The 14607-nt window shown below is 36.2% G+C and overlaps 1 protein-coding gene across 1 annotated transcript; it reads left to right on the top strand.

Moving 5' to 3' along the window:
• Positions 1-9184: 9184 nt before the first annotated feature.
• Positions 9185-14383, top strand: LOC141480210 (uncharacterized). The gene is made up of 3 exons (XM_074170102.1): positions 9185-9284; positions 11410-12573; positions 13416-14383. Exons 1-3 carry the CDS (start codon positions 9185-9187, stop codon positions 14381-14383), a joined length of 2232 nt encoding a protein of 743 aa, XP_074026203.1.
• The last annotated feature ends 224 nt before the right edge of the window (positions 14384-14607 follow it).

Raw genomic sequence — 14607 nt, 5'->3', positions numbered from 1 at the left:
CTTAACTAAAAGTCAGTGATACAAAGACCAACTGATCAATATCAGAAAATCAGAACGAGAACACAACACACTAAACCACTTCATTTGTATGGACGACCTCAAGCTAGACGGAACAACACCAAAATAAATGAAATACCTCATCAAAATAATGGAAAATGCCAGCCAAGGCATCGCAATGCAATTCAGAATAGAAAAATCTCCGAATCAAAATAGGAAAATGGATAGAAAATAAAAGCATACTAACCACGAATATATTGGGACCTCAGAACCACAAGGTCGAACTCAGTCTATTTTTTTTCTAGAATCCGTTTTCATAGGTCCTCTACTACGCATGGTTGTGAAAACGTACTGCAAAAAAATTGAGAGCCATAAAGGAGAACTGAGCGGGTTCGCTCGCTGATAGTTCAGTGAGTTCATTATGAACAAAAGTGCACAATGAAGAGGTTACCCAAGGAAGAGACGGTCAAACCCTTGTGACTGAAAAAAAAAATATTCCAAAGGAAAACAGAAACGAAGGGTATGAGTATGTTTCTAGATCTATAAATAGGAGCACCATGTGAGTGTAACTATTGTAACTGTTGAAAATGTGGGTTTTGAAACCGTTCAAACGATTTTTGATGAATGTTGGTCAATAGCCAATTACAATCGACTAAATAGTCATTGTTCAACCTCCTCAGTTACGATAATCCTACTACTAGTACTCTACAAGAAAGGCAAAGTCATATGTAGCGTCGTATCCAGTACAGAGAGGTGTTCAGCAATAAAAGTTTTGATGTGTGCCGTAAAACTTTTTATAATATTCACAGCATCAAGGAAAGAAGAATATGCGCTCTTTGGGTAAAAAAACAGCAAGGGAAACAGTGAGCAGAGATGCTGGTGGGCGACATACCCCTGCCAACAAAGCAAGCGAAGAATGTTGCGATACTGTACATGAACACATCAGATCTATTCTCATTACAATAGATGCAAGAGTTCTAACCGATAATACCTACCCACAGCTGTCAACAGCTCTCACAAATATATGAGCTGTATTTGCCTTGGATGGTAAATATACAACCAGATTTGGTCCCAGTCAAAGGAGACCTTCATAGACAAATATTCAATTCGTACAACTTTGGGTTTGAACCCCCTCGAAGGAATATGTGAATTATTGTGACGAAGTAGAGATATCTATCAAAAACCAAGAAAACAACGGTCAAAAAGATTCACAGGATTACAAATCGATATACTTGGAAAAATGTACACGAAACCAGAGCGAAAGTTCCACAAGCTCTCTTGAAAGCTCACTCCGGAGATAATGCAGATAATTATGTGCTGGTCATTGCTTATGATCTTCAACAAGACTAAACTAACCTAAATCTGACAAATGTGATTCAATTTGCTCATGAATTTACGTTTCATTCACGAAAATAAAACTGAACGATAAAACATTAGTTTGTGATTCCTGGGCATTCGTATTTACCATGTGACAGCGACTTCGGTAATATTGTAATGTATACTCCCTTGGTCATTTCAGATTTTTAATCGAAACGTCACGAAGAAGAACCCCTTTCCCTGTCCAGCTACTTACCCAGAAAACTATAACAAAAACCACTTTGGTTGGAGCGAACTTTGAAGATGAGAAATTTTTTTTATACTCTGAGAACTACAACATGGAAAACCTATTTTTTTGCATTTTTAAAAAATAAGCAGGAGTTTCAGAAGATTAAAATGAGATAGCTAAAATGAAGACGACGGTTTATTGGATTACGCTTGAGCTAAAGATGGTTGGACGGTGCAGAGCTTTGACATTTGAACTTTTTTCATTTTTGTGGTTTTCTGAAATTTTGGGATTCAATGCGTGAATAAATACTTGAATGAGTTTTCCATCTTATGTTTATGTATTCAAACCATAGATACCAATCAACCTAACCATTAGGATAATATAAAAAATAATCGGTAACCCCAAGCTCGCCCTTCTGGCGCTTACTAACAAACATAGAAATTCGTTCTTCAGGTCAATAAAAATTTAGAAAGCAAATTTCTGAAATTGCAATTCTAAAGTTCTACCTTTTGGTTCTCAAGGCCTCATATAAACTCTATGAAAGAATACGAAAGTCGCAAACACAACTTGATTTGGAATAAAGCAATCGAAAAACATGAAGAGTCAAGAGCTGTTGCACTGGATATTGTTAAGGCTTTTGACCGTATGTCATCGAAATTTGGCCAGCAAACCCTCATGCCGCTGGCCAAATTTCGATGCTATGGCTTGTCGGATCATTTCATTGTATGGCTCTCCAGCTACCTGAAAACACGTTTCCTGCAAGTGGCTGTCGATGGATATCTCCGAATACTTTTTTCATCAACGCTGGTATTCCCCAGGGATTCTTGTTGTCCCCAACCCTTTTTTATGGTATATCAAAGAGGCATTGGAAAAAAATAAAGGATCTGATATACTGCTTTGCTGACATACTGCTTTGCTCTCGTTCTATTTCGATTCCGAGATATCCGCTGCAGATGCACATCTTCACCGGCAGCAGGAGGATCTTAATGAGGATCTGGAAGTGATTTTGAATTGGAGTGAAACTAACCAGGTTCAACCCAATGCCACAAAAACCCAGGCATCCGTTTACTCTAAAAAATAAATGTCTTCGAACCGGATACAATGAAATCAGAACAGACAATTTAGCTTTCTTCTTCGATAAGTTTATTGGGGGTTAAAATGGACAACAATATGTCTTGGCATAATCATGTCGCTGGAATTACAAAGGCTGCTTCTCAAAAACTTGGAACACTGTTTCGAATCAGAAAACTGTACACGCCTCAGCAACTTCTGAGCATTTATAAAGCTCAGATCAGAAAGAAAGTTCTCCTGAAACAGCTACTTTCATATAAACATTAAATAACACGAAAGAAAAAAATTCTTTCGAAACAAATACTTCTATATGAACACTGAATTATACAGAAGATACTTTTCTCTACTCAGTTTGTATTTCAAACATTCGTTGTGGATCGAAATCAGATATCATTCAAATGAGTTCAACTTTAAATTAATGGTAACAAATTGCACTTCCATGGAACACTGTCATCTTCACTGGTATACATCAATGTTTCGCCGTAATACACTTACCCTAAGGCTTTTCAGTACCAAATTGGATAACATTATAATTGGATTTTTAATGTCACGGAATAAGCTTGATCTGCTTATGTCATCGATGACATCGTAATACAATTTTTTTTGTATCAAGATCCTAAAAATATAACCCCTTCAATTCAAATATTACACATATTCTGTGCCTATTTTGGAGAGACAGTATCCTCAATTCATTCCTCAAGTGAGATGTTCTCATTGAGCGGTAGTCTGGCCATACGTGATATATTCTTTAGTAAAGATATCTCAAAAATTGGATATGAAGTTTTTCCAATTCATTTAATGTTGAGTGATACTCGCCAAACCATAAATTTGACTCAAATTTCAATTCTTTTCTAACTAATGTTCAGTACAGTAGTTTGATCGAATATCAATTGATGAAATTTCTAGTTTACCTGATAATAAACCCTAACATTCTATCAACCTAGTAAAAAAATACACCTACCCATTTACCCACACACACATATAAGAAGCAGTAATAACCAAAACGTGGTATACATTTTGATGAATTTGTAATAATGTTAGTAATGCTATATATGAATATTAATTTTCCAATTTAGTTTTACGCAGCATATTTCTGGTCGTGACATGAGCGAACCGCCACGCCTGTCAAAGCTGGTTGAAATGTAAAGTAGAGAATTTTGGTTCCACGTCACTGACTAGTATAAAAATTGTAATTTAGGCGACATGATATGTTATAAATGATTTATTCAAGTAATAGTTTATTGTCCCTCCCGAGGGGTCTTCACCTTGTGTGGTGAGATGAATGGTACCTGAGCCTCATAAGGTATCACTAACGGAGCCTTTGGGATACCAGGCGACCTCCCAAAGTATCCAGCCTTACATCCATACAGGGGGCACCATGGATGTTGACAACCTTTTCCCCTATACTCGTGGGACTCGATTAGATACGAGAAATACTAAAATATCAGAGGAGGACTCTTCGAGCGACTCGAGTTGGACTCGAATTGTTCAGACCATCGAGACACATAAACTTTGAAATCGAAGGGATTCAGACCTCGATCCTAACATATAAAAATCCTCAGAAAACAAATTGGAGAGCCTATACGGTGGACCTGGAAATCTGTTTAGACCGCATGGATTTTGACATCAGAGATTCCATAGACCTAGAGTTGGTAGCATATCGATTACAGGGAGCTTTCATCTATACGTATAACGAACATTGTCCCATTGTAAATCAGAGATCAAACTGGAATATGCCCTGGTGGAATGAACATCTGGTGAGGATGAGATAAAAAACTAGAAAAGCTTTCGAATGTGCGAGGAAATCAGGTTCATGGGACCAATACAGAAGGTCCCTAACTGAGTATAACAAAGTCCTGAGGAAATCCAAGAGAGATAAGTGGAGAAGGCAATGTGGGGAGGTCAAACAGACCCAAGCATGTGCCAGGATCTTCAAAATACTCTCAATAAGAATGAGAGTGCGAAATTCAATGATGCGGCATCTAGACGGTTGTATTGAAGCCGAAGAAGGCCATTTCCAACACTTAATTTAGTGGAATTCGTTAGTCTAGATGTTAATGTTATTTAATATTTGTTATTATTGTTACATAATTAGTACTGAAAAATTGTGAAAATAATAATTTCCAAAAGGAATATTCAATTCCCCATATTATTCTTTGTGAGGTCCAGATATCATTCCTCATATTATTCTTTGTGAGGTCCAGGGATATGCAATTAGGTCGACTTTTTTTCTTAAAAATTAAGCAAGATACGAAAAAAAAATCAGGAGACAAAAAATTTGTATTTCTAATTGCTCAATCCAGAAAAATGATAAAAATTGAACAAAAGTCAGTAGCGTAAATTTCTAAGTCAAGAATATTCCTTCCAATCCCGCTCGAGACGCCACTGGACTTAATAAATAGAATCACATTTAGGCTAAATTAGCTCCTTAATGTTATAAATACCATTGTCAAACTACAACAAAATTAGGTGAAGGATGTTTAAGAGGACGTTCAGCTTTATTATTAGAAAATGTCTAATTAGTGTAGACAATTAATTAATCTTAAAGGACACTAAAGAAATAGAGAGAATTGGGGATGGATCAGTATATTAGGGATGTTAGAATTAAAACTTTAGATACTCATACTGTATATAATATTGTAGAATATGAGGATATTTTAACAAAAAAAAATGCAAAAATTCATTCAAGGTGTTTAACCACAATATACGAAGCATTGCAAAGAATATGGATGAGCTAGAGATTATATTAGAACAGTTCGAAAATGAATTTGATGTAATAGTTTTAACTGAAACATTTAAGGTTCAAAATACAGGTATTTTTAAATTAAATGGGTATAGTTTAATATATAATATACATACGTGATAATTTAAAGTACCATACCAATATCATAAACATTAACCAACTTAAAGTCATTGAAACAAATGTAACTGTAAATAATAAAAAAAATTATTTTTACGTCAATTTATAGACCACCATCTACTGATATTAGAGAGTTTTTAGATAGTCCTGGGCGGTATTTGGTGGCATCAAAATTTCATACTGATTATCATTTCATTTTGGGTGACATTAACATTAACATATTAGATGAGGATGATCAGTTGGTGTCTGACTATTTGAACATACTTTATGAATTTGATTTTGTTTCAACAATAAATGGAATAACAAGAGATGCTTCAGGAACTTGCTTAGATCATATTTGTGTAAGAAGTGAAAATTATGAATTATCCAATAATTTGTGTGCCCCCTGTATTTATAAGTCTGCAGTCACTGATCATTCATCGACAATTCTACATTTGCAACAGGGTGGCATTGGGAAAGACTATTCGGGACAGCAAATTCAAAGTTTGTATACGAAAACTATAAATTATAATAACTTAAAACATTCTTTAAAGCATTATGACTGGACTACATTCTATGATATTCAAGATACAAATAAATTAGCTGAAACTCTTATGAAAGTAGTGAAAACAAATATAGATACTAATACTCAAAAAATTAAAATAAATGCCAAAAACAAACATCGAAAACAATGGATTACAAATGGTCTGGTAAAATCTATAAACAAGAAAGACACACTTTATAAAGAACATAAGAAAAACCATTATGATTTATTTAAAAAACAGGAATTTATTAATTATTAAAACAATTTGACAACACTGATCAGAACAGCCAAACGTAACTACTACCAAAATAAAATTGATGCATCTAAACATGATTCAAAAATTCTGTGGAACACTGTAAGTGAACTCACAGGCAAAACAGAAACAAATAACAGTATAACAGAAATACATAATGTTCAAGGAAACTCTATCACTGATTCTTTTGAAATAGCTACGGAATTCAATAACTATTTTTCCAATGTAGGACCAGAACTTCCTAATAAAATACCGCGGACTTCAAATTGTAAACATTCTTACAAATCACTACCCCATTCAAGTTTCTTGGAACCTGCAACAGAAGAAGAAGTTATTAACACCGTAAAATATTTAAAAAACAAAATATCACCGGGTTACGACGAAATTACCGCAGAATGTTTGAAGGAAATTGCAAATGAGATTGCAACACCACTGTGTTATTCAATGAACAGTATTATTTATAAAGGTGTATACCCTTCTTGTTTTAAATTATCAATTGTAGTCCCATTACATAAGAAAGGAAGTAAAACTGAAGTTTCCAATTATAGACCTATCTCCCTGATTTCTAACTTTGCAAAAATATTTGAAAAAATTTTGAAAATTCGTATAACAAAATACTTAAATAAATACAATTTAATATCAGAACATCAATTTGGGTTCAGGGAAGATAGGTCAACACAGGATGCAATCTCTTTTCTGACAAGCAAAATTTATAAATCACTAGATACAAACAAAAAATCGTTATGCATTTTCTTGGATGTTGCAAAGGCATTTGACACAGTGTCTCATAATAGGATGTTGGAAACTTTACAGGATTTAGGTTTCAGGGGCAGTGTTTATAATTTGATGGTAAGCTATTCAGCTGGAAGAAAGCAAAAAGTCAAAATAAATGATAAATTAAGTGAAGAAAATTTAATAACATATGGTGTGCCGCAAGGTACGGTTCTAGGGCCGACTCTGTTCACCATTTATATTAATCATTTACTCACCTTGAATACTGAAGGTTCCATTATTAGTTTTGCAGATGACACGGCTGTTTTTTATCAGAGTGAGTCATGGGCTGACCTACAACAAAAAATTAATCAAGATTTTATTCACATTATAGACTGGTTTGATTATAATTTATTAACTGTTAATAATTCAAAAACGTGCTTTGTTCCATTTAGTTGTTATGAAAGTGGTTTACCAGATTTTAATGTTGTACAGTTACATGTCAAGAATAAAATAATAGAAATAAATAGAGTTAGATATATAAAATATTTAGGTATTACAATTCACGATACTATGAAATGGAACATACATATACAAAATGTAATTAAAACATTAAGACCTATGCTATATAAAATAAAATTTCTGAACCGATACTTAGACTTACCTGTGATAAAGATTGTATATTACTCTCTGGTTGAATCTAGGCTAAATTACGGAATATTGGGATGGGGTGGAGCCGCAAACTGTCATTTGTCCAAACTTGAGACTCTACAAAAAAGATTCCTAAAAATAATATTTAAAAGAGACATGTTGTATCCTACAAACCTTCTTTATCAAGAGGCTAAAATATTTGATATTAGTCAGTTGTACTACATACAGTTAATGTATTTTCAATATAAACATAAACTTCACGATCATATAGACCACATACATAACACTAGAAATAAAGTAAAAAAATTGATCAAAACAGAACTGACACTCAAAACAATTGGTCATCGAAGTCATTTGCATTCAGCTAGTCGAGCCTATAATATACTTTCGGAGTCCATTCGACAGGCAGAACATTTTAAAAAATTTAAAAAATTAATTAAAAAATTCGTTTTGGACGAACGACATCAAATTAATTTGTTACTAAGAGCCTGACGTCCTAGTAGCATGGTATGTTGTTCTTTTTTTGTATTGGCAAATCCTGTTGTTTGCAATGATTTGTAGTTCTTTTTGTAGTTTTTTTTGTTTATTATTATTTTTATTAACTACAACATACAAAAGTTTTATTTACTGTCTAGATTATTTCTTCTGCATTTCTTTTTTGTTTGTTGCTATAGTTTATTTCATAAAATACGTATATTTTTCAATCGAAAATTTTGGCAGTCTCATCGCATACAAGCTCTGCTTTCGCGATGTTCTGTGTTGGTGTTTATATGTGTTTATTTTTATATTATATATAATATAATCGATGTAAATTAGCATGTGAACAATTGACAAATAAACATATTATTATTATTATTATTATTAATAGGTTTTATTGAAGTTCAATGAGAAATGTTTATGGTCGAACCAATCTTTGATTTTTTCTAGATCTTTCTCTGCCATGTCTTTGACCTCAGACCAAGATTGCTCAGAGTAAAGAATAACAGTATAGTCTGCAAAACTTATTATGCGCCCTGCGGTTCCAATCGAAAACAGTCCGTTCACATAAATATTGAGAAGTAATGGACCCAGAAGAGTTCGTTGCGGCACTCCGCATTCAATTTCTATTACTTATTTTTACAATCTGTTTTCTACCCGTGAGATATGTCTCTATCAATATGCATTACCTCGTATTCCAATATTTTCCAAATGCTGTATCAAATGCTTTTGATAGATCAATAAAAATCGCTAGTGATGGTTTGCTTCTATCAAGTGCTTCGTAAACGTAATTAGTGAGCTGTAATACCGCATTTTCGGTGGAATTTCCTAACCGAAAGCCAAACTGTGAGTCAGATAATATCATATGTTTCTGTATAAATGAGTCTAGCCTTACTTTGATCGTTTTTTCTCGAATTTTACCGAGATTTGATATTAAAGATACCGGTCTATAGTTAACTACCTCATCTCTACATCTATTCTTGAAAACAGGAGTAACTATGGAAGTTTTTAAGCACAATGGAAAGTAGCCGATTTCTACCACTCTATTAAATATGTGGAATATCGGTTCTGCTATGAAAGTGATAGAAGTGCGCTATGGGTAAAACAAAGAAATCGATACGAGAAATAAAATGTAAACTACAATCGAAAATTAAAAAATTAAAACGGAGGATTGAAGAATATTCATCTTCAGAAAGTAAGTAGATATATTGATATGTTTTAGATTCTACAAGGACAACAGACAACACTGACCGTGACAAACTTCTCAAACGGCATTCCGTTTAGTCAACAAAAAACTTTCCTTCGGAAGGTTTTAATTGTTGAAGAAGAGCTGAAATCGGCATCCACATAGATTGCATGTTTTTCAGTAGCACTAGTCAGAATTCACATGAATTTCATTGAACTAGCTGCTCAACACGTCACGAGGTTGAACATCACAGCAAAAAATGAAGACTGTTGTTGGCCCTGCCTGCATATGCAATGGCCTATGGGACTCGTAAATAGTGGCATGTATGACTTTTTATTTGCATAAAAGACATATTCACGCAAATATTCAGCTGCTACGCAATTGTTTTCAGCATTACCTCTCTATTTAGATATGACTCCATGCATTATCTTTACAGGTTCAGACAGCTCCCTGTCATTGGAATTTTCCGATTCCGTTAGGTCAGAGGAGGAAACCCCTAAAACTACTGAGGGGCCAATAGATACATTCCCAGATACACACCATTAAGAGAGTCATAGTTACGACCGCACCCGGGGACCTGGGGGGCCGGTTAGGCCCCCCAGACGTACCCTGGCGTTGGATGCGATCGGGCGTGGAGGGGTGGATTTTCGGGAAATCCTTGCGGGTACCGCCCCTCACCCCACACCAACAAGATTTCGCAGGGCTTCCTCCCGTGTGTGGCTAACCAAGAGACAGGACCATCGGCAGCGTTCGACCGAACGTTCGTACAAGTTAACTAAGCTCTTCTTTCGCCAGAGAGTGCTCGCGTCGCACACCTGCCCCCGCCAGCCATGCCAAATCAATTGGGAATATGGTCCCGGAAGTGGCCGGCCGGGGTCCTAAGCTCGGATACTAGTAGCTCCGTCCATCCGGGTTCCGACACCTCAAGCGTCTGCCTTGGTGTCCTCCAAGGCTAGACTCGGATACTAGAGCCCGGAAGGACCGCAAGCCCCGACACCTCGAACGCTTGGATCCGTACAGAAGCAGGCGAGGATCACGGAACAGCATAAGCCGTCCAGTGCCTCATAATGGGGCTGCAATGCACCTATGAATGGATTACCGCAGCCCCGTATCCCTTTATCCGCTAGCGGAGCCGCTGCCCCTAAGAGGCCAACGCCAGTTGGAGATGAGGCTCACTAGCCTCCAGCCGCGAGCGGGCACTCACCTCCCCCCTAGAACTCATGTTAGGAAAGTTCCCTTTCCAACGTTTGATGAGTAACCGTCGAGGACTCTCACGAGCATCCTCTACCACACATCATATGTCGAAGATGTCGCGCCCATTACCCGTATAGGTGCGGGATAGGGCGGTTCATCAACGACTTTTGGGTGTACGCCGTGTGGTCTGCACCGCATACCCTTACGTTACCCCAAGGGGCACTCATGTTAGGAAAGCTACCTTTCCAGCGTTGGATGAGTAACCGCCGAGGGCTCTTGCGAGGCACCTCTCCCACACATCTAGCTTGAAATCGGCCAACGCCTGTTGCCCGCAGATGCGGGATAGGGTAGTTGACCGATAACTTTACTAAAACCCTAAAACTACTGAGGGGCCAATAGATACATTCCCAGATACACACCCAGACATCCTATCAATTTTGGGTTGTGATCCCAGGGATTCCAATTCAGAAGGTTCTGAAGTGCATGAACAGATTGCCAATCGCTGGACTCTAGTTATTAACTGCGGTATCGACAAGGCTGAACGAAAAACTCTAATGGATAAATATCCTATAATAAAAAATTGCAAATCTCTATCAGCACCCATATTGAATCCGGAGTTGAAAACAATTATAGGCGAGAACTCAAACAGACAAGATATGTTTCTGGCAAGAATTCAGGATCAGTTAGGATGTGCCATTTCAGCATTATCCGGTCCTTTGAATGAACTTTTCTGTTCCCCAACAACAAAAACAAACCTGACTCTTCTCAGATTGGTAGAATCAGCGAAACTCTTAACAGATCTGCATCACAGCTTGTCACTTCATCGTCGGTTTATGATATTACCTAGCCTAAAACCGATATCAGGAGAATAATAGAAGATTTTCCAATAGAACAATTGTTATTCGGGGAAAAGTTCACAGATGAAGTGAAAAATTCCAAGGATATCCTAAAATCATCCATGGAGTTGAAAATGAACTTGCCATTCTCAAAAAGTCAACCTTCTTCAAGTGGATATCAACAGTTCAAAACGAATTCAAAAAACTTCAAGCAAACACAGAACCGACCACCGAGATTGAAAGGAAAAGAAAGAGAGGGAAGGAAGCTCCAGAGGCGGGGAAGCGGCAGAGACGCGAGGTCGAGGAACAACAGAGTTCGTTAATGGAGGTAAATTATGCTGGCAGACTATCAGAACTCACCAACAACCACATGGTTCTTAGTTGGATTAAGGGTATAAAATTGACTTTCACGGAAAAGCCAATACAATACAACACACCCACAGTGAAATTCACTAAGGAAGATACCCACAACTGTAAGTTGGTTATCAAAAACCTTATAAAAATAGGAGCAATATCTGCCCAATTGCATGATGAGAAAGGTCAATTTCTTTCCTCATACTTTCTCAGACAAAAACCAAACGGAGAATTTCGATTCATACTGAATTTGAAAAATTTCAACCAATTTATTATACCTCCTCATTTCAAACCCGAAGATTGTCGAACAGTCATTCAAATTTTATCTCACAATTCCTTTTTGGCAAAAATTGATCTGAAAGATGCTTATTTTATGTTAGCCCTTTCAAAGGAACATAAAAAATATTTAAGATTCAAGTTTAATGTGACAATCTTCGAATTCAATTGCCTTCCGTTCGGACTGAATATAGCTCCATATATATTTACCAAAGTTATGAAACCTATATTGAAGAATATAAGAGAAAAGGGCATTCTTTGCGTGGGTTACTTAGATGATCTCTTGATAATAAGTCACACAATGGAAACTAGCATTATAGTTACCCGAAAAGTTACAAAGCTTTTGGAGAAATTGGATTTTCTCATCAACTATGAAAAAAGTCAGTTATCTCCTAGTAGAACTTACAAATTTTTGGGATTTATTTTCAACACCGAAAATTGCACAATTTCTTTACCAGTGGAAAAAAGAATTAGTATCTGTGCTAGTATAAATTATATTTTGAATAGAAAATCTTTTACTATTCGTACTTTGGCAAGGTTGATAGGAAACCTTGTGGCAGCATGCCCTGCTATCACATATGGATGGTTGTGCACAAAAAAGTTGGAAAAAGACAAATGTCGTCAGCTAAATCTATCAGGTAATTTCGACAAACACATGTCTTGTCGGAAGAAGCTGATTACGATTTGAAATGGTGGCTACAAAACCTACCTTCATCCACAAATCAAATAAAAACGAATATTTATGAATTGGAAATATTTTCTGACGCTTCAAAATCGGGTTGGGGGGCATACTGCAACAAAGAAAAAGCACATGGCTTCTGGGACCGCGAAGAACAGAAAAGACATATAAACTTCTTGGAACTAAGGGCGGCATGTAACGGCCTTAAGTGTTCTACAAAAAATAATTCTGACTGTGAAATTCTGTTGCGAATTGATAATGTTACCGCTATATCATACATTAACAAAATGGGGGGAGTAAGACATGAAAACTTGAACGTTATAACAAGACAGATTTGGCAATATTGTGAAAAACGTCGACTATGTATTTTTGCATCATATATTAATACAAAAAGTTATAGTATTGCTGATGCCGAATCCCGATGCACAACTATTGACACGGAATATGAATTATCCGACTCATGTTTTCAAAAACTATGTCAAACGTTCTTCACTCCTGATATCGATCTATTCGCAACAGAACTCAACAAAAAAAGTTAATGTTTTGTAACTTGGAAACCTGATCCATCTTCTTGGGCTGTGGACAGCTTCACAATATCTTGGAAAAACATTAACTTCTATGCTTTCCTGCCATTCTCTCTTATAACCAGAGTGTTACGGAAAATAAAATCTGAAGAATCAGAGGCATTGTGATCGTGCCTTTTTGGGTAACGCAACCATGGTACCCTCTTTTCCAACGAATGCTTACCTGTAAACCCTTGATATTACCACCAAACAAAAACATGCTTTTATCTCCTTTCAGGAAACCACATCCTCTATGGAGGGACCTACCCTGGTTGCAGGAGTTTTATCAGGGAAGCATTCTCAAAAATAAATTTCCCTAGTAAAGGAGTACACGGAATAATGGCCTCTGTCACTCCCAGTACTTTGAAACAATATGAGGTCTGGTTCAGAAAATGGTGGGATTATTGTGCGGAACATCAACAAAACCCTATCACTAGTTCGCTAGAAAACTTCATAAATTTTCTCGACCTCCAATTTCAACAGAATAAGTCATTTTCTTCAATTAATAGCTGCAAATCGGCTATCAGTTTTTTCATACCCATGAAACAAGAAGATGAAACTATCATCAGAAGATACATTAGGGGAATTTATAATCACAATCCTCCTAAACCCAAGTATGAAGACACTTGGGATCCCCATATTGTACTTAGCAAACTAAAACTCTGGCAACCTTCAAAAGATCAATCACTAGAAAAGTTGACTCTAAAAATGGTTACTCTGTTAGCCTTAGTTACCACACATCATGTTCAAACCCTAACAAAAATGAAATTGAAAAATATTAATATCCATGATAAAGTTATGAATATCAAAATTGCTGATCGGATCAAAACCAGTGGACCCAAAAAACCACAGCCAATCCTCAACATTCCATTTAATTTGAAAGAGCCTGAACTTTACCTTACCTCCATAATTGGAAAATATATAGAAATAACAGAGCCTCCCAGACCTCATAATGAGACTCAGTTGATAATCACCTACAAAAAACCGTTTCACGCCGCCACAGCCCAGTCTGTGAGTCGTTGGATCAAAACAACATTAAAGATGTGTGGTATTGATACCGATAAATATGGGAGTCACAGCACCAGGCATGCTGCAACTTCTGCAGCCTATAGGTCCGGAATGAGCATTGCAGAAATCAGGAAAAAGGCAGGCTGGAGCGCGAAATCAAATTCTTTCAATACTTTCTATGATAAATCAGTGGCTTAAAAAGCTGGCATGTTTACAAAAGACTGAAAATGAGTAAAAATTAAATGACTCCACAAATATTCTGTTGTAAATATTGTCTATTGTATTACTTTATATGGAAATAATTTATCACATTATGTGAACGCTACAAGGTGTTATCATTAATTATTTTGTTTAATATTATATATAGAAATAACTTGTCGAATTTTGAATAACCTTTGTATGAATTATTACTACTGTTGGAA

This window comes from Leptinotarsa decemlineata, unplaced genomic scaffold (assembly GCF_025532065.1).
Source record: "Leptinotarsa decemlineata unplaced genomic scaffold, Ldec_3_MD MMD2_P_RNA_scaffold_6, whole genome shotgun sequence".
NCBI lineage: Eukaryota > Metazoa > Arthropoda > Insecta > Coleoptera > Chrysomelidae > Leptinotarsa > Leptinotarsa decemlineata.
This window is presented reverse-complemented; position numbering and strand designations above follow the sequence as displayed.